Below are 23,678 nucleotides of genomic sequence, written 5' to 3'. Positions count from 1 at the left end.
AAAAAAAAAAAAAAAAAAAAAAAAAAAAAAAAAAAAAAAAAAACGTAGAGAGCAGTGGCATTCACCGGGTTCATCGCCGCCGCCACCGCCCGGGCCGAGCCGCCGCTCGGAGCGAAGGCTCCCCCCCGCGGGAGGCGGAGGAGGAGCCGGCGCGGCCCCCTCTGGCAGGGCCGCCGCGGCCTCCGCGCTGCCGCCGCCGCTGCCGCGCGGCTCCAGGTGGCCCCGGACCAAGGTGACACCCGGCCGGCCCCCGCCCCGGGGCCACCTGCCCCCGCGGCCCGCGCAGACCTTCTTCGCACCGCGCAGCCGGCGGCGAGCGAGCGGCGGCGATGAACCCGGTGAATGCCACTGCTCTCTACGTGTCCGCGAGCCGCCTGGTGCTCAACTACGACCCGGCGGACCCCCAGTCCTTTTCCGAGATTAACAAGCTCCTGCCCTACTTCAGGCAGTCCCTCTCCTGCTGCGTGTGCGGTGAGGATCTTTCTTTTGTTCCTGCACAATGAGCCTCCCCGGGGCTCCCGCACGGCCCTGGGCCCGGCACCGGGGCTGGCTCGGCCTCGCCTCGGCCGGCCCGGTCCGGGGCAGCTCCCAGGAAAGTTTGCCGGGCCCGGAGCCGCGGCCGCCGGGGGGGCGGCTCGGCGCTCGGAGCGGCGGAGTGGGAACAGCCCGGGCTAAACCCGCCCCCGGCGCGGGGCAGCCGCGGGCAGGGCCGGTCACAAGGGCAGGGAGGCGGCGGGGGCTGTGTCTCAACAGCCGCGCACGCTGCGAAGGTGGCGGTGGCACGGACAGAGTGTTTGCCTCAAAATGCAGCGCTTTATTGTGGTCACTGCTTCGATAAGGGTACGGCAGTTTTTAGTGGTCATTGAAATACCCTGGTGTCGTGGAGTTAATCGCTTTAAAAAAGCGATGACTAAGAGCGAGTGTGGTAAAAGATACCCAAACCAATATGCAGACCATAGAGGCAGGGGAAGAGGAACTTCGTAATTTTTTTCCCCCCCTTCTTGAAATGTAAACAGTAAGTAATTCCGATAGAAAGCCAGGAATTTTGAGCTGACAGAAACAAGAATTGGGGTTTTTTGTGCCTAGTAGATAATTGTTCTGTAACAATAATAACCATAAAAAGCAAACAGGCTGAAAGTCTGCTGGGCTTTCCCCGCTCCCAAAAAAGAGCGTTCTGTGTGCTGTGGGCAAAGGCAGTATCCGGAGTTTCGGTGTTACAGTCTGGGGAATACTGGGAAGGAATTGCATTCTGTTGTGTTTATGGAGTGGGGGCATGGGTCCGTTCCTGGGAGGAAGCTCTGGAATAAACTGTTAGGTTTCCTTGAACTTCCCCTTGAAGCCTTGATCAGTGTCGGGAGGGGGCTCTGAGCTGTTAGACCGCTTGGGTGGTAAATTTTTTTAATTCTCATTTTTTCTCTCTGGTAGTTTTAAGTCCTGCCCTGTTTGTGTTTGTATTTTCCTGACAGAGTGGGATTATCCCCACTGTGTTTGTCGATACCCGTGCGTGTGTTACCCTAAATTTAAATTGAATCACTGGGGTGTAGAAAGTTAAATATTTTATTTATTTACAGGATCAGGATTTAACCGTCGAGGCGGCTAAAGTAGCGTTAGATGCTTCCTATCCTCTCGCTATTGGCTCCTCCCACTTAAAGTCTTTGAAAATAGAGATCTGTTTGCACTGGGAAGGAGGGAGCCCGTTCCCAGGATCTCTGCATCGTCATTTCCTGAAGTAATTTGTCTTAAGGATTTTTCCTCATGGAGCCCCGATGCCAGTAGTGATGCACCTCTGCTTTTTATTTATCACCCTAGGCCCGGTTAATTCCAACCCCAGCTGTGCTTTCTTCCCATAAATTCTTCCTGCTTTTGGTCAGTCACCAGACTGCTTTTGCCAAAAAACATGCAAATATTGTTCTGATTTTTTTTTAAATAACGTATTTGCATTGCTGTGCTCTCTGGCCTCTCCACTTTAAGCCTGGTCTTCTGAAATGTGTTCTTTGTTCTCCTTGCCTTGCCTTTTTCCCTTCTTGGCCTTTTGCAATCTTAGTTTTACGCTTTGTGCTGTTGAAATTGTCTGTCTTTAATTTGTCCCTGCCCAAATTCCTGAGCTTTCTTCCCCCTTCTTCAGCTTTTCTTGCTTGGCTTTTCTGTCACTCTCACTTTGGTAGAGCAAACCACGTTTTTAGTTTTGTTTTGTTCTATTTGCTTGTGCCTCCATGGATATTCCTGTTCACAAACTACCTCTTAATGGTTCTGCTTTCTCTCTTGACCCTTTATTTTCTTTGAATATTAGGGTTATTCCTTTGGTATATATTTTTTTTCTACTGTGGCTGGCTTTCAGATAACTGTAGCTGCTGTTTATTTCAAATATTTTGCTTACAGCTGATTAACCAGTCTTATCTCTGCCTCTTGGACTCCTGTTTGTGGTGTGTCAGTATCCAGAGGCCTCAGTAAATTCCACACTCTCTGTGAAGCCGTGGAGTAAAACAGAATTACTGAGGTATCTGTCTTGAGCCTGAGGTGCTCATGGGGGAGTGGGCCCACCCCACACAGAGCTGCTGTTCAGGCTGGTAAAGGCCAGTCCATCTTTTTATCATTTACTTTTTGTGTTCCTTTTCTCTTAGTGCTAAGAGCTGTTACACCTTTTACACCTTCTGCATATTTAAGGTCATTAAGCCCTGTTCAACCATCAAAGCCTTTTTAGCTTGGGTGTTTTAAAAGATAAAGTTTAAATACTTAGGTAAAGGTTACATTGAGAGATCATGACAGTGAGCACTATGACCACCCAAAACTCTGCCAGAATCCCAGAATATTCTGAGTTGGAAGGGACCCACAAGGCCCATGGAGTCAGTGAATGGCCCGTGGAGGGATTGAAGCCAGAACCTTGGTGTTCTCAGCACCCCACTCTTGCCAGCTGAGCTAACTGTGCACTGTGGGTTTGGGTTGGGCTTTTTGTTTTAATACTTGAAAGCTTTTCATAGGCTCACTTCTTTCTGCCCTGTTTGTTTAGACTGTGAGATCCAAATACCTGGCTCTGGGTCCGTGTCCATGGAACCTGGAGTGTTTGGTACTTTCCTTGCACAGATCTTTGTGAGGTGCTGAGCGCAAAGGTTTAAAAACTCTGCTTTGTTGGAGAAATGCTGCAGGAAGTATCAGTAGTGGTTAAAGTCTCAAGTGTTGGACTTCTAGGAATTCCCTTGGGAAGTTACTCCACAAATTAGTGTTCTTTATGTCATCAGCTTTTTCTTAGTGTGTAATCTCTCTTGAGTGCATTCTGTAATGTTTTGTTGTGCTGTAGGTATTAATTCCATGGTCAAGATTGTCCCTTTAATTTTAGGGAATTGTTTTTAGGAGAAATGGGTGCCAGCTACATAAATCAGCTAACATTCCTGGGCTCCCATTGCACAAGGCATAAGCCAGCTCATTTCCTTGTGATCCCATAGTCTTTTACACCAGCTCACATAGCAGGGGGTGGCAGAAGTTTTTGGACCCACATAATTACGAAGTTCTAATTAAAGCTGTGATTTCAGATTCAGATTGGCACACATGGAGTTGCAGCAGTAGAAAGCCAAAATGTAAATATAGTATGTCAGTATAAGTCAGCTGAATCAGCTCTGGGTGGATTCAAGGTCTCCCTCTTGCCTCATGATGGGTGATAAGGGTTCAGTTCTGCAGCTGGAGCAGCCGTGTGTGTATTTCTAGGATTTAAGTGTGATCATGTGACAGTTTCCTGGACAGTGCTGTAGGTAGTACATCATCCTTTTACAGGCATGTATAAGACAATATTTTCTAGAGCTTTTAAAACTTGAAAATAACTGCTCCCGAGTGTGCATTAGGCAGAAGGGCTGTGCCTTGTGTGTTTTGAGGATGTGAAATACAAGTTTCAGCCTCTGGAATAAAGTGATTATTATTAAATTGCATATTAATACCACATTGAGTTTAAAAATAGCATAGTAGAATTTATGCAACAAACGTCTGTGTTTTAAAGGTGCTGTCTGTTGGGATAAACATCTTAGCATGCCTTTCTCTGGTTCAGATACCATGCAGGTAACTGCAAATCATGGGTCTCTTCAGCATTAACAGCCTTCTCTGAAATTCACTTGAAATGCTTGTAAGAGACACGATTGCCGGTCAGATCAGTTTAGCTGATCAGCTTAGCTTATCCATAGGAAACTTCCTCCTGCAATCTCTGAAAGATATTTCTAAGGTATGTGAAAGGTTGTTACTGCTGATGGAGAGTGCTTGGAGCTGGCAGGGCTGCAGGACAGCGTTTTATGCTTGGCCAGGAACCCAGCTGGTGCTGGGAAATACAGGATGAGAATACAGTTCTTGTCTTAAACATCCTGTAATCCCAGTAAGGGGATGTGAGACAACATGTGGCTTTAGGGAGATTAGGGGTGGGAGGAACAAAGAAACCCATGGTAGCACTGACTGGTACCTCACAGAGCCCCATCCGGTGTTCTGAGGCAGCTCTTGATAATTTTAGCCAGGAGGTTGAAGGCTCAGTGGTACAGTAGCATTGTGGAAGCAACTCCCAAGCATGGGCAATGGCATGGATTGCCAAAAAAATAAAATAAAAACTGTAGACTTTTTGTTTTTCTATGTAAAGATGAGTGTAAGGATGTTATTTCCCTCCTGCTCTTGTGTAAAAGCAAGAGCCTGTTTGAGAGTTTTATACTGCCAAAGTTGAATGGAGTGTATAATATAATTACATATTATAATCAGTTATACTTAGCACTAGATCTGAAATGCCTCCATAGTTGGTTGTGTACAGTTGTGTAAAATTTTCCACTTCTGTGCCATTCTGTCCATGTGAAGGCTTCTCCTCCTCTTCCTCTCCTCTCTCTGAGCTAATTCTCCTTTGCTTCTGCAGTTCCTGTGTCCCCCAGTGCCCTTCCCTGGTCGGCTGCTCTTGGGGTGTGGTTCCAGGTCCCAGGCAGAGCTCAGGGCTGTGGGCTGCACTCTGTCACGGGGAAATGCTGTGAGCCTGGGCCTGGACAGTTGGACTGAACTTCCCTCCGAGAAGGGGAGATACTTGAGTGACACCTAAACAGATGGAAACTTCCTGAAAAATTCAGTTTCCTGTCACAGACATGGAACAAGGGAGAAGAAACAAATTCCCATTATAATAAAACTTAATTATACGGATGATACTGGAGTTTCCATTTGGGATATGAGCCATGGCTGAGTTGAGCTTGGATAACAGAGTTTTAGAGCAAAAAAGTGTATTTAAGTTTTGTAATGGAAAAGTTTAGCTTAGAACTTCTTCCTTGTCCATTCTCCCTAGGCTGAGGAGAGTGAAGGCTGATTCATGATCTGTGCTGCCAGGTCAGAGTTGCCTTTTATGTTTGAAAATTGGTCTGGTGCTGTGGGGTTTTTTTTTAGGTGTTTTCTCCATTGACATTTTCTTCTTTCCTCTGTTTTCAATGATGAGAAATAGTGTAAATAAAACTACTGGTAGTTTTTAAAAGTACGTGATTTTCCCTTTAAAAATGTAATGAATGGTTGCCAAAACACTTCTGAATTTGTGAGAAATGTGAAAAGTAATCAGCATCTCTGCAACAACCATCAGGGAACATGGACACGGGGACTAAGTACCTAGCAAATACCTTCTGCTGCAGGTACTGTTTGTGCTTGGTTTGGGGAGCATTTGTGTATAAAATGTCCAGTCTCGCGTCTCTGTGTACAGCAGTTTTTACTCAAGAACATGTTGGGTGAGTTCCTCTTAAAATCTCCCTACTCAACTTCACTGTTTCCTGTTTTCAAGCCCTGTGTGTGACTCCTGGGAGAACTGCTTTGTCAAGGTTGTCTGCATTGTACTGCAGAAGTTTTGATAACATAAGGTTCTGCCAGTAGAATTTAAATTGGTTTCTAAACTAAAAATACTCCTCTGCCTTAGAAGAAAATTGAGTAGGAAGAGAAGGAGCTGTGGTCCCTTCGGTGGCAGCTGGTTGACAGTGGCTTCCAAAGGGGTTGCAGTGGCTGTCTTGTGCTGGGATTGGAGAGGAGCATTCCTGCTTGAGGAGCTGGGAGGTGATGGATGGGTTTGGTGGTGCCTGAGGATATTGATTAAACAGATTGTGTTCCCGAGTGTTTAAAGAAGAGTTAATGTGTTGCCAGGAGGCATCTTTATTGGGACGGCTGAGCTGTCCTGGTCCGTGGGCACGGAGCACTCCACACGTTCCTCCTCTGCCTTTGTTTTCTTTGCAGCATCACGATTTACATGTCAGGTCGTCTAAGTACGGACTGAGCGTTCCTGGATATTGTGTTGGAGTCTTTCGGGAGGCCAGAAAACATTCCCTGGGGCTGGGCAGTGACTTGAAAAGGGATGGCAGCACAGCCTTTCCTGAGCACGGCGCTTTGCAGGGAGCGGAGAGTTCCCGGCTCTCCTGGGGGAATTCCACCGAGTCCCGCAGTGATGTAATTTGTTACTCCGTGTCTCCTGAGCCTCGCAGTCCCAGCCCACGGCTGGCTCCCTCTCACACGGGGGCCTTGGGGAGCACACTTCACTTCAGGATTCTGAGCATTTTTGTTTGGTGCGGAAAAATGGTTTTCATTACTTTTTTGTTTGCTCAGGGAATGTGACGAACTTGATCTGTAACTTCCAAAGCAAGTTCTAACTCTTGTGTTTCTGCACCTTAGAAATATGTTATTATTTTATACCCATAGGAGAAATGTTAACTTTGCTATTTGAAACTTCTCAAAATATGGCAATCTTGTTGGAAAATTTTGGAAAATTATGTGAAAATTTTACATTGCATGGTGAAAAAGATTAATTTATCCATCTTTTGAACTTTACCACCTAGTTTGTTAAAAGTACATTTAGAATTATTCCTGTCAGGGATTTTGTAAACACAGACTTTCAAACAGAACTATATAACTTTGACATAGGACTTAGTAAAAATGTTCTGTTGTTTCTTATGTGGGGGGTGGACTCTTGAGAACAAGGCAGTCCCTTCTGCACTTAAAATGCAATTTGTTATAATTTTTTTCCCTTGAACTTAGGCTAAAGAGGTTGACTGTATCTCTCGAAATGTGAAGAAAAATAGTCTAACTGTCTTCTGATCATGGTTAAATTGGATTCCCATGGTGTTCAGGCAAAAACAGTGCAGTTTTTATTTTTTCAAAGAGTTATACAATCATTAATACATTAGTCACGACTGCCCCTATATGAGGGTAATAATATCTTTAGCTAATTTTTCATAGTTGTGTGTTGATGGAGGATGCTCAGAAATATTCAGTAGCCAGCAGAATGTTTTCTCTGATAAAATTTTGAAATACGTATTTTTAGTTGATTTGGGGGTTTTTTTTAGGGCTTCTTTTGTGTCCCCCATGATTCCATTTCACCCGATGGGGAATTTATGAGTGTGGTTGGGGCGGTGTGGTTGCGGTGATCTGCGGCCAGGATGGGTTTGCAGGAAGAAATAATTTCACATAGCTCACAGCGAAACTCTCATTGTTTCTCAGAGTTCTGTGCTGGAAGTCTCAGGGAACTTTTTTTTTATTTCTATTTTTTGGCTGAGCTGAACAATTTCTGTGTACAGAACCTTGTCTCAAAGCCCATGAAAGAAAGGATCACACATCTGTAGTGTTGTTGCAGACTGCCCTCAGCCCCACGGCGGGGTTCAGAGCTTTCCCTTGGGTAGTGCAAAGGCAAATAGCGCTCTCAGGTGGGAGCGCGGCTGCTGCCTGGGCGGATGCGTTCTGGGAACGGGCTCTGGGAATGCTGTGCGGTGGGTGGGATACCTGGGCCGCGGGGGACCCGGCGGTTTCAATGGGAGGAGCTGCCCAGTATTTCTCTACCTGGGTGCTGCTGCCAGGGCAGGGGTAGGACAGACGTCGGTCTGGGGAATCTGGCTCCTGACTTGGGTGCAGTCAAATCCACCCTGGTCCAGCCCACCCCGAGTGTAGGTGGGTGTTGGGAAGCGGGAAGGGGTGTTAGGGCTTGGGATCTGTGAGACCTTTCCCTGCTGTCGTGTCCTTGGCAGCTGGCCCTTGCACTAACCTCTGTGAGTCTGAGTGTGTTCAGTTTTCTTGTTTTCTAGGAAGTACCCAGATCTCCCACCCATGTAAAACAGATCCCACACATTTGTTGTATTCCTCTGCAGATGGCTGACAGACCTTTTTGCTGCTCATCATATGCCTGCCTGTCTGTCGTCAGATAGTTTTGCAAATAGTGCTTTTAGGGGGTTTATCCAACTCGGGAAGCACTGCTTTTGTGAGGGTATTTTCTGTTGTGTTTTGCTTTAAAGCCTCGTTGAGCTGCTCATTCTTTCGTGGTCTCTAGCTGATGATTTCTAGGGTGAGGAGATGCTGTGTGCGGTGGCAGGGAGCAAGTTCAGGGAAGGTGGTGGGGAGGGCAGGGCTTTTCCTTCCCGGGCTGCTGCAGCTGAAGCTCTGGAGCTGGAGGTAGAGGGGTGGCTGAGCACAAACCCCTGTGCAGTGGTGTCACAGTCGGTGAGAAACAGCTCCTGTCCTTCAGGAGCTCCTGAGCTCTGAAGCTTGGATGTGGCAAGCTGTTGAAGCTTTCTGGCTGTTGCTAGTTATTTTAGTAGGAACAATCAGACGATGTTCAATCCAGACATGAAAAGGCTGACAGTGTAGCAGCACAGCTGTGAAAGCTCCAGCTGTGGATACGACTTTGGGGTTCTTGGCATGTAGAAGTCTGTGTGTGCCTCAGATGGGTAGAGCTTCCTGTTCCTCAGAGCTTGGTAGAGGCTCAGCATTTCTGTTTCTGTCATCGTGGTTGCAGAATGAGCTCGTGCTCACTGGTGGGCACAGACTGGTGGGTGAGCTCCCTTGCTGCCCTCTCCTCCTGTGTCCCGTGGCTGGGCTGGCGAGCGCCCGGTGCTGGCCGAGCACCCGGGCAGCGGCCGAGCACCCGGGCAGCGGCCGAGCACCCGGGCACTGGCCAAGCACCCGGGCATCGGCCGAGCACCCGGGCATCGGCCGAGCACCCGGCAGCGGCCGAGCACCCGGGCAGCGGCCGAGCACCCGGGCAGCGGCCGAGCACCCGGGCATCAGCCGAGCACCCGGGCAGCGGCCGAGCACCCGGGCATCAGCCGAGCACCCGGGCAGCGGCCGAGCACCCGGGCAGCGGCCGAGCACCCGGCAGCGGCCGAGCAGCCGGGCAGCGGCCGAGCAGCCGGGCAGCAGGGCGCTTCTGGCGAGCCCAGTGCAGCCGAGATCAGAGACTTTCTGCCTGACAGACGGTGCCGATGAACCCCAGGGATACATTTGTATTTGTAAAAAAGTGTGACCTGTTTTTTTCTGGTTTACTTCATGAAATTAAGATCTAATAATGACATAATTCTTAAGACTTTGGGCTGCTGGAAAGGCCAAGATAATCTTCAGTGATTAATGTTCCAGTAGAATTTCCAAGGACCCTAAATTAGATATTTGTTTTTAGCCCTTGCCTGCCTTTGCTGAGGATGGGTGGGAAGGCCAGAGGTACCTGTTCAGGCCTTTCTACCCAGTGAATTTCATCCATTAGGAGCACATTTGCTGGGTACAGACACCTAACAATTGCTTTGATTCCCAATTCTTCTCCTCCCTTTGGTCTCAGAGACACAATTTGCAGATGCTTCCCCTGCCCCTGCAGCTGTGAAATAATGGTCATTAAGGACCACGGTAGGAAGTATTCCTTGTGATTTAAGTGACCTCGCTCCCGGGACAGCCTTTGCTGATCAGCTGGGCTATTTGGTAAATAATATATTAAAAGTTTTCCCTCTGTATATGCTCCTCATTAATTGTAAGTGCTGATATTAATGTACATATTTAGTCAATCTTTCTGAAATCAGGATAGTTAAGAGCTGATGTGGAGGAAAAGTCTTGTATTGGAGTCTTTGTAAGAATGTGATTTTGCTTTTGGTGTATTGATAACCAAATAATTTGTATTATTACAAATAATTTTGTAAGGGTGAGAAAAGACAGGGCAGGGTTCAGTAACAGCAGGCTATGCAGGGCTGTAAAACTGAAGGTGTGCAGTGAGTAGTTGTGGAAGGGTCTAATGCAGGTGAAGGGCTGCACAATAAAATGAAAAATTACATTTAGCTTAGAGAAATACTAAATTACAAGCATGGAAAAATATTAACTTCAGGGCCCACCATGTTTATATCTTGGAGATCTATATACATTTTTAAACTCCTAGAGGAGGTAGCACTGATGGCCACCAGGCAAAAGTGAGATCTTGGCCTTCCAAAACCTCCAGGTTCCAAAGCAGCTCAGGGGCTGTTTGTGGGACGGTGCTGCTGACTTAGGGCCCCTCCCTGGGTATTCCAATCTCAATTTTATGGGAATTAGCATCTCATGGTTGACTGTTTTTTTTTTTTTTAACTTGCCAATACTAAGGCTGAGGAGAGTGATAGTGCCACAGAATCCATACAAGAGAGAAACTTTGAAGAATGAATATTCAACGAGATATGAGTTGAAACCAAAAATATTCCCACAGCTCAGGCATTCCTAATGTCTCCAGTGTAGGTTGCCTGGCATTTACTGGGAGTAGAACTTGCTCTGTTCTTCCTGTCAGTGAGAGCATGTGAAGTGTTTTGTCTTGTCAGTCCGTCTGGTTTTTCCCTCAAAGCCTCCGGAAATTTAAATTTTTCTGTATCCCCTTTTAGCATTTGTACTTATTTAGGAGTTTCAGCCAGATTTATTTTGGGAGAAATAAAACGCACAGTTGGTGATGCCTTTTTTAAAAATCTAATTAAAAGTTAAGGTGATATCTTGTTTATTTGGTGCCATCTCTGAAGTATCTGAATTCTGTAAAGCATCACAATTCAGTCGTATTGTCCTAAGGAGCCAAGAGAGGCTACCTGTGGATGAGGAGTGCCCCCAGCTTCTTTGTGCCATTAATTAATTGGGAATTAATTAATGCTGGTGGCTTTTGGCCTTGGGAACACTGTAGTCCCAGGGCTCTGAAGTGTCAGCACTGGCCAGGGCACAGCTCCTGCTGGTCCTGTTGGACTCAAGATCCAGGGGCCTGGACCATTGTTGGTGAACTCTCTGCTGAAGGACAGGACTTCCGCGAGGAGCTGGTGGGATTTAAAGGTTTGGTTTTGTTCTCTTCAGGGAACTTTTCTCCTGAAATCAAGTCCCATCTTAGGACCACAATGGCCATTTCTGCCTGTATTGCTGTTTATATCATGTCATTTCGAGGGAACTTGGGGAGAAAAACCCCAGTAATTCCCTCTGCAGGTTGGGCTGTGTGACTTCATGTTCCACCTGTCGGCTTTCAATCTTCCCGGCTTGATGTGATGAGTGTTTTCTGTCTTCTTGTGGGGGGGTCTTGTCACACTGTCCAGGCAGGGCTCATTCTGTGCCTCCTGCCAGCTTGCTGAACAACTGTATTTCTCTCCATTTATTAAAAAGTACGGTGTAATGGCAACCTGAGCACTGACTCTTGTGATTTGTTGCTCAAAACCCAGTTTACATCAAGCCACACCTACTGAAAGGTGGCTCAGGTGGAGGGGCTTGGAGCAGCCCCTTCCCAAAGAGGGATCAGGGAATGCAGGGAAAAGGGATCAGAGAAGCAAGCAATGAGAGAGAGTATCTTCAGTATTTTGGGGGTTTTATCCCAGTCTGATTGGATATATGCACTTTGCTGCTTCTTCCCAAGTTGTTTAATTTTATTCACTTGTTGCAGCAGATTGTTTTCACTTTGGAAAATCTGGCTGGGAATTCCCTGATGGCTGTAACTCATCCAGCAGAGGCTCCTTATGGGAGAAAGGTCTGATCAAAGCTGAGAATGTGCTGCTGGGATCCCTGTTGCTGGGGATGACTATAGATACGCTGCAATTTAATTTAGGAGATGGAATATCTTTCTGGCCTAGAGCTGCCTGGAAATAGCAAAGCAATACTGTCACTTTCTGGATATAGGAACTAGTTGGATTGTTTCTATACAGAATTTAGTTTCTCTTGTTCTTTCATATTTTATCCTTAGGTAATATTTGAGTTGTTCTTAAGGAAAACCAAAGCCATTCTTCCAGGTTTTTACAGTTTCAGAAATCTGCAGACAAAACCTTCCAGACTGTCAGTGCTGGGGGTCTGAAACTTTCTGGGCTGTCAGGTGTGTGTGGATTCCTTTAGTAGCTGATTTTTATTAGTTTTTTATTCTAAACAGTAAAGTCTTGGAGAAAATCTTTTATTCTGATGGCTTCACTAAAAATGCTAAATGAAAGATAACACAAAGTCTGCTGTGTCTTCTTCCCTTTAGGGGTGGATATTTCACCATTTTTGCATTCCTTTCGGAGTTTTCCCTCTGCTCTGTTATCATTTGTTTTTACTAATTCCATTAAAATCTCGACAGTAAGTTGTCATGGGAGTTTATTATTGCACTTTTGGTAAATTCATAGAAAGCTTGTGTGTTCTGTAAGTTTCCATGGACAAAGCTGAAGGGGATCGGTAGGATTGTAGTTGAGAGTGTTTCTAAAGGCTGCAGCACACAACAAATCACGGTGTGATGGTTTTCTTCTAATTTTATCCAATGTTGTTTTAAAACCAGGTTGGCAGCTGTGAGAATTTGTACAGGCAGTTGTTTGGATGGAATGTTTTCTTGTGAATAATTGAACTTTTTGAGGCAATTTGTTTTGATAGTACAAAAAATTCATCCCACAGTGGCCTGGGAAACCTGCCTTAAGTCCATTGTAATCTTCCTCTTTCTTGTTCCCGTAGGAAATTTGCTACAAGACCCTATTGCTCCTACCAACTCCAATTGTCAGCATTATGTCTGCAAAACATGTAAAGGCAAGAAGATGATGATGAAGCCCTCGTGTAGCTGGTGCAAGGACTACGAGCAGTTCGAGGAGAACAAGCAGCTGAGCATCCTGGTGAACTGCTACAAGAAGCTGTGCGAGTACATCACGCAGACGCCGCTGGCCCGGGACATCATCCAGGCCGTGGATTGCTCTGCAGACCTGCTGGCTCTGCTCAAGGATGGGGCACCGCTCCACGAGGAGACGGAGAAATCCTCGGATGCGGCCCTGGCTCTGTGTCTGACGCATTCCCCCGTCCCTTCCACCTCGGAGCTGGCGACAGACGCGCCGGGGGGGTTCACGGCGCTGCCCGAGAGCACCCCCAGCCTGGACCTGCGGGGCTCCGTCATCAACGGGCTGCCCCCCTGCAACGGGCTGGCGGTGGAGAAGCTCGGCGTGAGCATCCCCTCTCCCGAGCACGCCAGCGCCATCGACGTGTGCAGCACCGGCGACTACATCAAGACGGAGGACATCCCCGGCAGCCTGCAGCCCGTGTGCGACACGGTGGCCACCAGCGACCTGTGCCCCGCGGGCATCGACATCTGCGGCTTCAGCGAGGACATCAAGCCGGGCGGGTCGCTGCTGCTCAGCGTCGAGGAGGTGCTGCGCAGCCTGGAGACCGTGTCCAGCACCGAGGTGTGCGACTCCAACCTGCAGCCCGGCTTGGAGGCAAACATGGCCAACGGCCCCTTCCTGCAGCTCTCCCCCCCTCCCCTCAGCCATAACATTTTCATGTCCACAGATGCTTCTCCTCATGGGCTCTCCTGCACGGCAGCCACGCCCAAGGTGGTGAAGCTGAACAGGAAGCGCTCTCGCTCTGAAAGCGACAGTGAGAAGGTTCAGCCTCTGCCCATCTCCAGCATCATCTGCGGCCCAACACTGGGAGCATCGGCTCCCGTGACAGTCAAACAGGAAAACAAAATGTCTTTGCAGCCTATTGCGACTGTACCTAATGGAGGAACCACTCCCAAAATCAGTAAAACTGTACTCCTGTCTAACAAAAGCATGAAAAAGAACTTAGAACATGCCCCTAAGAAATCCCACCCGAAAGCCAAACCAGGGGTACTGAAAACAAAAGACAAGGCAAAGGAGAAAGTTCCCAGCAGTAACGTTATGCCAGGAAGCCCGACAAAAACTGTGTATAAAAAGCCACAAGAAAAGAAAGGGTGTAAATGTGGTCGTGCCACCCAAAATCCAAGTGTTCTTACATGCCGTGGCCAACGCTGCCCTTGCTACTCTAACCGCAAAGCCTGCCTTGACTGCATATGCCGTGGCTGCCAAAACTCCTACATGGCTAACGGGGAGAAGAAGCTGGAGGCCTTTGCAGTGCCGGAAAAGGCCTTGGAGCAGACTCGGCTTACTTTGGGCATTAATGTGACAAGCATTGCTGTGCGCAATGCCAGCACAAGCACCAGTGTAATCAATGTGACAGGGTCACCAGTAACGACGTTTTTAGCTGCCAGTACACACGATGAGAAAAGTTTGGATGAAGCTATAGACATGAGATACGACTGTTGAACCTTTCTTTCTTTTCCCTGCCATCCGTAGGGGAACTGCTACAGGTTTAAGGCAGCTATGGTTCTGTTTAACTTGCTGGAGCTCCTGCGTTTAGATCACTTGTATCAAGTGTTTTTCATTGCTATGTTCTGTGTATTAGTGTCTGGGAAATAGTTGCAGATAATGGAGGAGTTACCCTAAAACTGTTTTTAGTTCTTACAGCACCTCATAGTTTGAGATCAATTGCTGATGTAAATGATTTTATCACAAGATCTTTGACAAGGAATATATTGACCTCATTGTACTTGCTCATGCTTTGTGCTCAGTCAAAGCTTCAGCTTCAGTGTAGCATCCAGATAGTGCATCTCAACCGTGCTAGATGATGGTGTAGAAAAATAATTATTTGATGGGTTACAGTCACCATGAGCAGGAAATGACCTGACATTCCTGTGGGAAAGGCAGCACTGAGCTGGGGGATACACTGTGGAAAGGGTAGGTAGTGACTGTGAGAATTGGTTGTGTGCTCTACTGAACAGAATACAGTTAAAAAAAGATTAATGAGTATATTGAGAGAGCTGGTGGGTCAAAAGGCATTTCAGGCTGCAGGCAAGGCCCAGGAGGGTCGGGTGGAGGTGAAGGTCGAGCTCCAGCTCAGATACCCCATCCAGGTAATGACATCATCCGTGGGGTTTGTCTTCCCGACACTTCCACAGGTCACGCCCCTGCTCAGTTGCCCCTCCATGCCAGCCCCCTGTGGGTGACAAGTCACTGAGGGGCTGGGCTGGGGGAGAGTATCTCTGGTACCCTACGAAGGCTCAAGTTCTGTTAGTACCATCATCTCCCTTTCCCGAGTTCCTGCTGTTCTACTGCTGTTGCTTCTAGGGAAGAGAAGAGGTTTTGTGGGTTACAGGGAGCCCTTGGCTGATCTTCCCCGCTGTGGGGCTGATCAGTGCCTGGCCTGCAGGGAGATTGTGCAGTGCTTATCACCACCGGGGGTTGTTTGATCAGGTTTGTAACAGACCCGGGACCCCTCCCACGGCGGGGAGTTCCCTGCTGACAGGCACCTCCCAGCCAGGGCACAGGATCAAGGGCTATCAAAGGTCAAATTTTTGGGGTGTTTGCTAAACAGAATAAGCTATATATAACTCACTCCACCCTGAACCTATCTCATTTTTTGCTAAAATGTTGAAAGCAGCTTCTGAAGGTCAGTGCTTTTCAACCTGGGCCAAAAGGCTCGAAAATAGAAACATAACACAAAGTCGTCAAGCTTATCTGGAAAAGTGTTACAGTGAAAGAATTCCTGTTAGGAATTCAGCTTTGTGCAGAAATGGTTGATTTCAGCACAATCCCTAAATAAGTGTGCAGGCACAAGAGTTTAGTTGTGCCTTCAGGGCTTCATTGGGAGCCTAAAAAGTTGAGATTGCTTTGTGAAAGCAGAAATTTCTCCTCTTGGAATGATAGAGCACAACCCGAACATGGGCTGACTCGAACACAAACATGACTGTCTGATTTCAAAGGCCATTCCTGTTTCAGCAGCATGGTAAATAGTGCGTGGATTTTTTTAGTTCCTTTCCTGCTTCCATCTTCCCTTTTCCTCAGGCAGAGCCCCCGACGCGCTTTCCGGCCTGGCGCTGGGTGTGCTTTGATTTGGCACAAAGCACGTACAATGATGGTTCCTCACTGAGAAATGAGCAAAACCCTTTGGACACAAATGGCACCTCCTTTTGTTTTGTAGTGTACCATGGTGTCATTTTCTGTGAATGTGGTCAGAGCTTTTTGTTGGTTTTGGTTTGTTTCTCCCCCCGTCTTTTTTGTGGGGTGGGCAGGGTGGGGGGTTAAAGCCATAGGAAGAAAAATGTGATGTACGTGTCCAGTCTGTACTTTTTTGTTTTTGTTTTGCAAGAAGAGTTGAAAAATATTTTTGATAATGAGTAAATGGTGGAAAATGCTTCTTAGTATTCTTGTCTTTATTTGCCAACCCAAGTACCTAAGATCTGTGTTTTTTAGCCCTCATGAGATTTAACGATGTCCTATTAAAATGTATTTAGTTAAACTTGTATGTGATTTTTGTGTTGACCCAGAGGGATCCTACCAGTCTCTAATTTGGTGGTTTGATCGTGACCTACTAATGTAAATCTGTTTATTAGTCCACTGCGTGTAAGCAAAGTAGCGACCCGGAGTCTGGGAGTGGCTGCACAGCACGGGTTGTGTCGGAATGCTTTTGCAGAGCTGTTCAGTTTTGCCGAGATTGTTGATGGTACATTTTTAGGACTTTCATTAAATTAAATACAAAGTACCTTTGCTCCAGAAATGTGGGAGTATTTGGAATCTTTACTATCTCATTGCTGCATTCAATGTGGTACCAAAAGTTGGAGAACTTAGGTCAAGAGTGTTCCGGAGCGTCGACAGGAGAGCCCTGATGGTTAATGTAAAACTGCAAATGGTAGATTCAGGTTGTTTCTAAAAACATTTCCTTTTATGCTGCCACATTCTTGAAATGTATATTAAAATTCAAATTGATTTAATAAATGTTAGTTTTCTAATTCTATTTTGCAACTGCTGAAGGCATCAGTGTGGCATATGTTGAACTCACTGTCTAAATACTCCTTAGTGTGTTGATGACTAATTCGGTAATTGTTTAAATTAGGGTTGGCTTGGTTTGGTTTCCTTGCCCTCCTGGCTAGTTGTTCGTGAGCTGAGCAATGGAAAGGATCTCTTGGTGCTGACAGGAATTCCAGCAGCTCCAGCTGGGAAAGCATTCCTTCCACAGCAGCTTCCTGATGTGGGGCCTTCCTGCCTTGGCTTGGGCAGAGAGCAGGGTGAGAACCTGGTCCAGCACAGCCCAGCAGGGACTTGTCCCTGCTGCCCATCCCGAGGAGCTGGGGAGTCACTGGTGGAGTGCAGCTCAAGGATCGTTTGAGCTCCGGCCTGGCCACAGCTGGGCTGCCCAGAATTCCCGGCATTCCTCCTGCAGGGCTCTGGAGCCAGGGAACTGTTCTCAGCATTAACACGGAGGGAGCTGCTTGAGGATTTCTCCTCATAGAGGAAGTGTGTGATACTCCAGCTTTCTTCCCAATCCCCTTGATGGCAGGTATAACTTCCAAACTTTATTAAAACCCTGTAATTTGTAGAGCAGAGCCAGAAAGAAAAAGCAGCAGTTTATGGTCATGTGTAGTGGTACAAAATCCAGTGCTTCTGACCATCCAGGTCTGAACATGGATCTGAAGAAGGAGGAGAAGCCCTCTGCTCTTCCATGTGGACTGGAAAGGCTCTTCCCGGGTATGGCGCATTAGGCCGTGTTCACACACTCGAGTCAGCGTGGCCCTTGGTGGTGGGTTTAGAGGGCAGGGTGGAGCTCTGGCAGAGGCTGGGACTTGGTCATCCTGGGGGTCTTTTCCAGCCTTAATGATTCTGTGATACATCAGGGGTTGGGAGCAAATCCCGGAGGGGGGACAGGGAAACAACAAATGAACCCCTGGATGTGTTACCTCGCAGGAGCTGTTCTCGCTCCCCGGCTTGTGTGACCACGGTGCAGAGCCAGGGGCACTGGGGGCACAGCAGCCTCTCCCTGCAGATGTTCCTGCCTTGCATGGGAGCAGAAGACATTCTCAGGAGCAGAAGTGGCAGGGAACAGCTGCCTCCTGTGCAGACTCCCCGTGCTGCCTTCAGCACAGCCCAGGGCTGCCCCTGGCAGTGCCAGCATTCAGTGGTGGCAGAAGAACCTGCAGAGTTACAGGGAAATAAACCCGAAAAGCCTGTTTGCCAAGGCAGGTACTTCTGGCACGGCAGGGAGCTGCTCCCTCAGTGAAACTCCGGGAGTTTCAAGGAACAAATCCCACAGCTGTGGCACAGGGATGGTGCAGACGTTCTGGTGTGACCCAGCACAGAAGCATCTTTTTACTGCATGCAAGAAGCACTCCCTCCCCAGATAATTCTTACTTAAATTCTATACAAATGAGTTGGAAAAGAACTTTTGATTGCTAACTTGGAGAACTGTAAGGATACAAACAAGCACCTTTGTAAGGATCATTCCAAGTGTGTGGCACAGCTGAGGAAATCCCCTCTGAAAGGTAGGTGATGCTGTTTCCAGTACTACCAAGAACATCACAGGCATATCTTTGGTCTTAACTCTTTAAGTTTAGAAATTGAAGTGCTTTTGCTACCCTAAAGAAACTCACCAAAAGGTTTTTGTTCTATAGACAGATTTAGGCACCCCTTGGTGAAGCAATACAAGAGCAATACTCTGACTATGCCTGAGCATTTGCATATGAGTAAATTAGAAAAGGCATTCCTGCTTTTCCTTTTTTTGTTTTCTTTTCTTTTGTTCATTCCACAAAAGATCCAGGAGATACTGCTTCCTCATTTTAACCTGGCCTGAAAAAAAGAGAGTTGGGTGTTTGGGTAAGTCATCACAGGGACAGTGCTCCACGCTGAGGATGCAGATGGGAGGCAGGTAAGTGGTCAGACTGCTTTATCCCAGTATTTTTGAGAAGAAATCCTGGAATTTTGGCTTTGGAAGGCATTTGCTTGCGGGTAACTGGGTGGTGTGAACTCACCACTGCAGGGAAGGAGAGTTTGGCACAGCAGCTGAAGTGAGCAGTAACACTCTACCCCACCACCGAGGCAGGGTTTCCCTTTTAAATTCAAAAGTCCTTTATTTGCCAAAAAAGAAGAAAATACAAAGTAAAAATACAAAGATCAAACCATGCCAGCACAAAATGTCTCCAAAACTACTTTTACAAAGTATGAAAACCTTTATTATTAAATATTCCATTTCTAACCCCCTCACCCAGTGATACAGTGAGAAGATGAGCACACAAGGGGAAGCTCTGTTGATGTTTTTCTTACAGCAGCTCGCGTTTGTCACTGAGGTTCAGTTTTGTTTGCACAGACCTAAGATACTGATCTAGAGGCTCCAAATCCATACGGTTACAATGACAGTTCAGTGAGCTCAGCACTGGTCTTTCAGGACTATTTTGTTTCAGAAACTAAGCCCAGTACCTTGGTTAGAGTGTCTTGAGTCAACTTCCTTAAATCCTTGGTTCAGGAGAGCAGGCAGGCTTTGGAATCCCTTTTTGTCTGTTCTGCAGCACTTGCCCCTCGGAGGCAGGAGGGGGGCTAGAGCAGTGCCCTTGTTTCATTGCCAAAAATTGGGATGCAGCAAGTACTACTGAGATTTTAGAAGAAAGAAAGAAAAAATCCACCTAGTACCATTCCAGCAGTAATACTGAGCCATATCTCCCCTCTTAGTATGGCAGAGACAAAATATTTGTGATACAGAAGTAAAAAGTAAAAAGGTTTGTAGGAACACAGGGCTTCATTTTGCTAGACAAAAGCAGACTAGAGAGAACAAATAAACACAATTTTTTTATAATGCAAAACTGAATTTTACTCACTTTTCTGACTACTCGTAAGGAAAACGCCTTCGGCGTGAGCTGGATGTGCACTGAGAAATGCAGGATGTGTCCTTCCAGGGATGCAACATCTGAAGTGGCACTGACATGCAGTCAGGAGGCAGAGCCAGAGCCAAGGGACTCCTACAAATCATCTGGGCAGGGATTCCGGGGCTGCTTCGCTCTCAGAGCTGGCTGAGCTCGGGGGCTGCTGTGCTGCAGCTGAGCAGCTCTGCTGGCTGGGCACAAGCACCCTGGACTATCCCAGAAAAAAGCAAAGAAGTAGGAGTTCCCAAATTTACCTCACTTAAATCCTGCACAATTACAAACCTTCCATCCACAGCAGCTGGGGACAGGGCTAAGTCACAAATGGGGTGTAGAACACCTCCTCTACAACTGCACGTGTGCCTGCTGAATTGTAGTTATTTTCAAGTACTTTAGGGAGAGAGAATGGGTTTCCACTCCTGGAGTATTACTGCAGGTTTTGCACTGCCACCATGGTAGCAGTGGCTTCTGCAGCTTGTCCTTCTATTCACATAGAATGCAAAACATTTGCTGTAAATTGGGGGAGTTTTGTTGGATTAGCTTGTGTTGACCTAGCAGAAAGCATGGATTGGGTTTGGATTCACTCTGTATTGTGGTAGCAGTACTGAATATCTGTTTGTAGGAGAGAGGGGCTGGGTTTGGGCTCAGCAGAGCAGCTACGAGCTCCTGTCTCCATTTATTGACCCAAACCTTGGGAAGGCAGCTGGTGAGTTTTACCAGACTCTGGGTTCCGACTTCTGCAAAGAAAGGCACCACTTCAGGCTGGTGTGGCGTGAGGTGGGAGCCTGAACTCAGGGATGGGTTGAATTAAAGGCCCTCTGCAAAAGGCAGATGAGAAGGACCCTGAAGTGGTGACTGAGGCTTTCCAGAACTGGCAAACGAGACAGGGCAGTACTGCTGCTGCTGGAGGACCATCAGGGTTCCATTTCAGCCTAGAATGGGGTCAGGTTCTTGTTCCTTTCGAGGAATCTTTGTCTTTGGAGAGATGTAAAGGGACATCAAACTGAAAGGCCCCTCTGGCCCACGGCAGTGAGGGAAGGGTGAACTCCTGCTGTGCCCAGGTTCTTCTCAGAAAACGTGGCTGGAGCTGGTTACAAGCAGCAGCTGTGGGGCCTCCATCCTGTGTCCATTCCTGCAGTCAGTTCCTTGCTGGTTCTGCATTTGGGCACTTGTGGAATCACCTCCAGGGAAGGTTTTCCCTTCGAGGTTATGGCAGTAATGGAGCTGGGATCCAGACCCGCTGTGTGCAAACATGCCAGGGGCCTGTCTTGGTTTGGTCTGAGTGCTCGCTACTTCATCTGCTATTATGGGATGCAGGTCACCTGGCAGGGCCTTTGCTAACAATGTGGGCATCCAGAAGTTTCCCAAATACCAAGTCCAGGATCCTGGGGGGTGTGTATGCATCAGGTCAGTTCAACTGAAACCTCTCTCTCTTCCCGAGATTGCTCGTGGGAGGAGAGTTCTGACCCCAGGGAGGCAGGAGCACATCCCCCGGGCAGGGAGAGGCAGGCCTGGGGCTTCAGAGGCTCCTGGAAAAGCCGGGACTGCACTGGAGTGATCAGCCCGCTCCTCGTTGGGACACCGACCCCTGGAGGTACCGCAGGGCTCCAGTCCCGTCCTGGAGCTCGCTCTCCCCGGAGGGCAGCAGGGGCCTGCTGGGAACAGGGGCAGGCAGCGCCCGGAGGTGCAGCTCGAGGCTCCCCCAGGGAGGTGACAGGAGATACAGCACACACACAACCACCCAGCATTACAGACTGGGCACAGCGGGCAGGGCTCACACCTGGCACAGCTGAGAAGGTAAGGCCCAGACCTGCTTGTGCATATGTAAGGACTAAAATGAAGAATTTGTTCTAATCACCCCTGTGCTGAACCACAGACAGTTCCTGCTGGCCAGGAGGCACTGCTGCAGCAGCACTGTGTGCTGGGAGCAGAGGCATCACTTGTGATTCTAGGGGGAAAGTTGGTTTAATTTTGCACTTTAATGAATTCTTGCTTTGTTACAGCATTTCCTCCCTGAGACTGGGAGAAAAATTAATTTTGGCAATAATACAGACTAATTCCTTTACTAGTTAAAAGATAGGGTTGGGTTTTTTTCTTCATTAGCTTAGTCTCTTGGCTACAGGTTAAAGAAGGCTACAGGAGAGGAGGAGAACACAGGAATGGACGGAACTGGTGCACACCAGGCACAGCAGTCTCAACACAGCAGCTGAACAGCAGCAATCTGTATTTGCTGTAAATACTCTACAAAACACTTCTACAAAGTAGAAATGGACACAGACAAAGCTCTGGCCAGAGGCAGATCAGCACAGGAGGGGAGGTAGGACCAGAAGAGGTAACTCCATCTCAAATTCCTGGAGAACACAACACCTGTAGTGCTGAAAGTGCTCGCAGCCCCAGGGCAGTGAACCAGTCCAGCAGCCACTGTAAGAGCCTGGGGGCAAAGACAAAGGGGCTTCACCCTCCCTGTGCACAGACACGTTCCCTTTGCTTCCAGGACAGCAAGGAAAAACCAGCTTCATTGTGACCTGTGTTTTAAAAGATTTCTAGACACACATTCAGGTTAATTTGGCAGCTCTTTTGTCACTCCTGGTGTAAAGCCAAGGGGACAGAGTGGCACAGGACAGAACTGACTGAGAAACAACAACTGTAGATGTTGCATGCAGCTGTTACAGGTAATCATTAGATGCTGGCATTTATTGCACATCGGGGGACATAACAGAATTTATATAGAAACGAAACAAGGTGCAATCACCATTTTCAATGAGTGTGGCACGAGAACACATTGTAAAAAGCCTTTTCATAGAAATTACCTTATTGCAATTACACAGGAAGACAAAAAGGGGTCTCAAGTTTCAGTGTACAAAATAAAGCACGTTGTTCCAATGATGGATTTAAGGAAAACCCCCAAGTGCCTCGGGACTGAATGCTCTCCAGTTTGAAAGCTATGGGCTAAGTGTCTTCCATTCCTCTATGCTGAGAGATCTGAGATAACTAGTTTGTCTGACTTGTCTCCAGTTTCAGGGGGAGGTAAGACTTCATCTGTGTCATAGTCTTCTTCACATGATCTGCAAAGACAAAAGGCGTGTCTTTAAAAGCTGTAATTTGGTTTTCAGGGCAGTTATTTCAGTGGCTGCTAAGCCAGCTGGCTAAAATGCATGTGAGAGGTGAACCTCGAGGAGATTCCTGAGGCACTGGGAAGAGGGAGGGAATAATCAGTAATCTGACAGCTGACATGGATCTCTGCTCCCATCCAGCCTTGTCTGTACGTTCCAGAACAAATTCTCACTGGTGTTCAGCATTAGAAAATTTGAATCCAGCTTGAGTAACAATTGTTATGAACTCCCAGAGCCTCAATAGTCCAGTGTAGAAATAAAGTCATCCAGTCACAGCCCCTGGCCCCAGAGAAGCCTTGGCTCAGAACACCTGGTCCAAAGCATCTTCTGGCTGAGGTGTGTTTTGACAGACACAGAAGAACAATTGTGGCCATGCTCTCATGTTTCTCTCTCCCTCAGTTTGAAGTTTGATATCCAGGATTGAGCATTTATGGTCCGAGGAGGTCTGGTGGGAATTCCCAGCTCCAGCTGCACTATCCAGGCCGGTTGGGTTCCATGCCCTGCAGCACAGGATATGGCTCTGGGGCTCTCAGCCCATTCCTAGACCTGAGAAATTATGTTTTTTGAGATATTTCCTTTCAGTCACAGCATACTATGGGTTAGTTTTGCAGGGCTCCCAAGAAAGTAAAGTTCTTCCTTTTGTTCTAAAGCAAGGCTGCTCACAAAGGAAATGCTGGAGCAGGTGCTCCAAGGGCCAGCACAGGAATGGCTCTCACGTGCAGTGGTAAACTGGGCTGCAAAAAGGTGAACTCCTTTCATAGCCCAGCATGGATGTGCCAGGAAGGAATTGTCTACCCATTCCCATGGTGTTTTTCCCTTGGCTGACCCATATGCAGGCACAGCAAACCCTTGGGAGGCTGTCAGGGTCTGTCCTGCTGTGG

At 47.5% G+C, this 23,678-nt stretch overlaps 3 protein-coding genes across 7 annotated transcripts in view; 1 reads left to right on the top strand and 2 right to left on the bottom strand.

The window, feature by feature from the left end:
* The window catches only part of PCCB (propionyl-CoA carboxylase subunit beta), a 33,659-nt gene extending 33,585 nt beyond the window's left edge, over positions 1–74 (bottom strand). The window contains exon 1 of the mRNA XM_042024510.1: positions 66–74. Coding sequence (XP_041880444.1) covers positions 66–74 — 9 coding nt within the window. The remainder of the gene's footprint in view (positions 1–65) is intronic.
* Positions 75–195: 121 nt separating this feature from the next.
* MSL2 (MSL complex subunit 2) lies at positions 196–16,794 on the top strand. Its single transcript, XM_042024744.1, has 2 exons — positions 196–471; positions 12,670–16,794. The coding sequence occupies exons 1-2, from the start codon at positions 330–332 to the stop codon at positions 14,265–14,267; spliced, it is 1,740 nt and encodes a 579-aa protein (XP_041880678.1). The 5' UTR covers positions 196–329; the 3' UTR covers positions 14,268–16,794.
* Positions 16,795–22,348: 5,554 nt separating this feature from the next.
* PPP2R3A (protein phosphatase 2 regulatory subunit B''alpha) overlaps positions 22,349–23,678 on the bottom strand; it is a 54,281-nt gene continuing 52,951 nt past the window's right edge. For all 5 annotated transcript variants that reach the window (XM_042024739.1, XM_042024740.1, XM_042024741.1 and 2 more), the window contains exon 14: positions 22,349–22,749. In XM_042024739.1, the coding sequence (XP_041880673.1) occupies positions 22,653–22,749 (97 nt within the window). In that variant the 3' untranslated portion in view covers positions 22,349–22,652. The remainder of the gene's footprint in view (positions 22,750–23,678) is intronic.

This window comes from Corvus kubaryi, unplaced genomic scaffold (genome assembly GCF_017639235.1).
Source record: "Corvus kubaryi isolate FWS band 111438036 unplaced genomic scaffold, C.kubaryi_AGA036_p1.0 37264, whole genome shotgun sequence".
NCBI classification, from domain to species: Eukaryota; Metazoa; Chordata; class Aves; order Passeriformes; family Corvidae; genus Corvus; species Corvus kubaryi.
The sequence above is the reverse complement of the archived record's forward strand: the minus strand, read 5'-3'. Positions and strand labels throughout refer to the sequence as shown.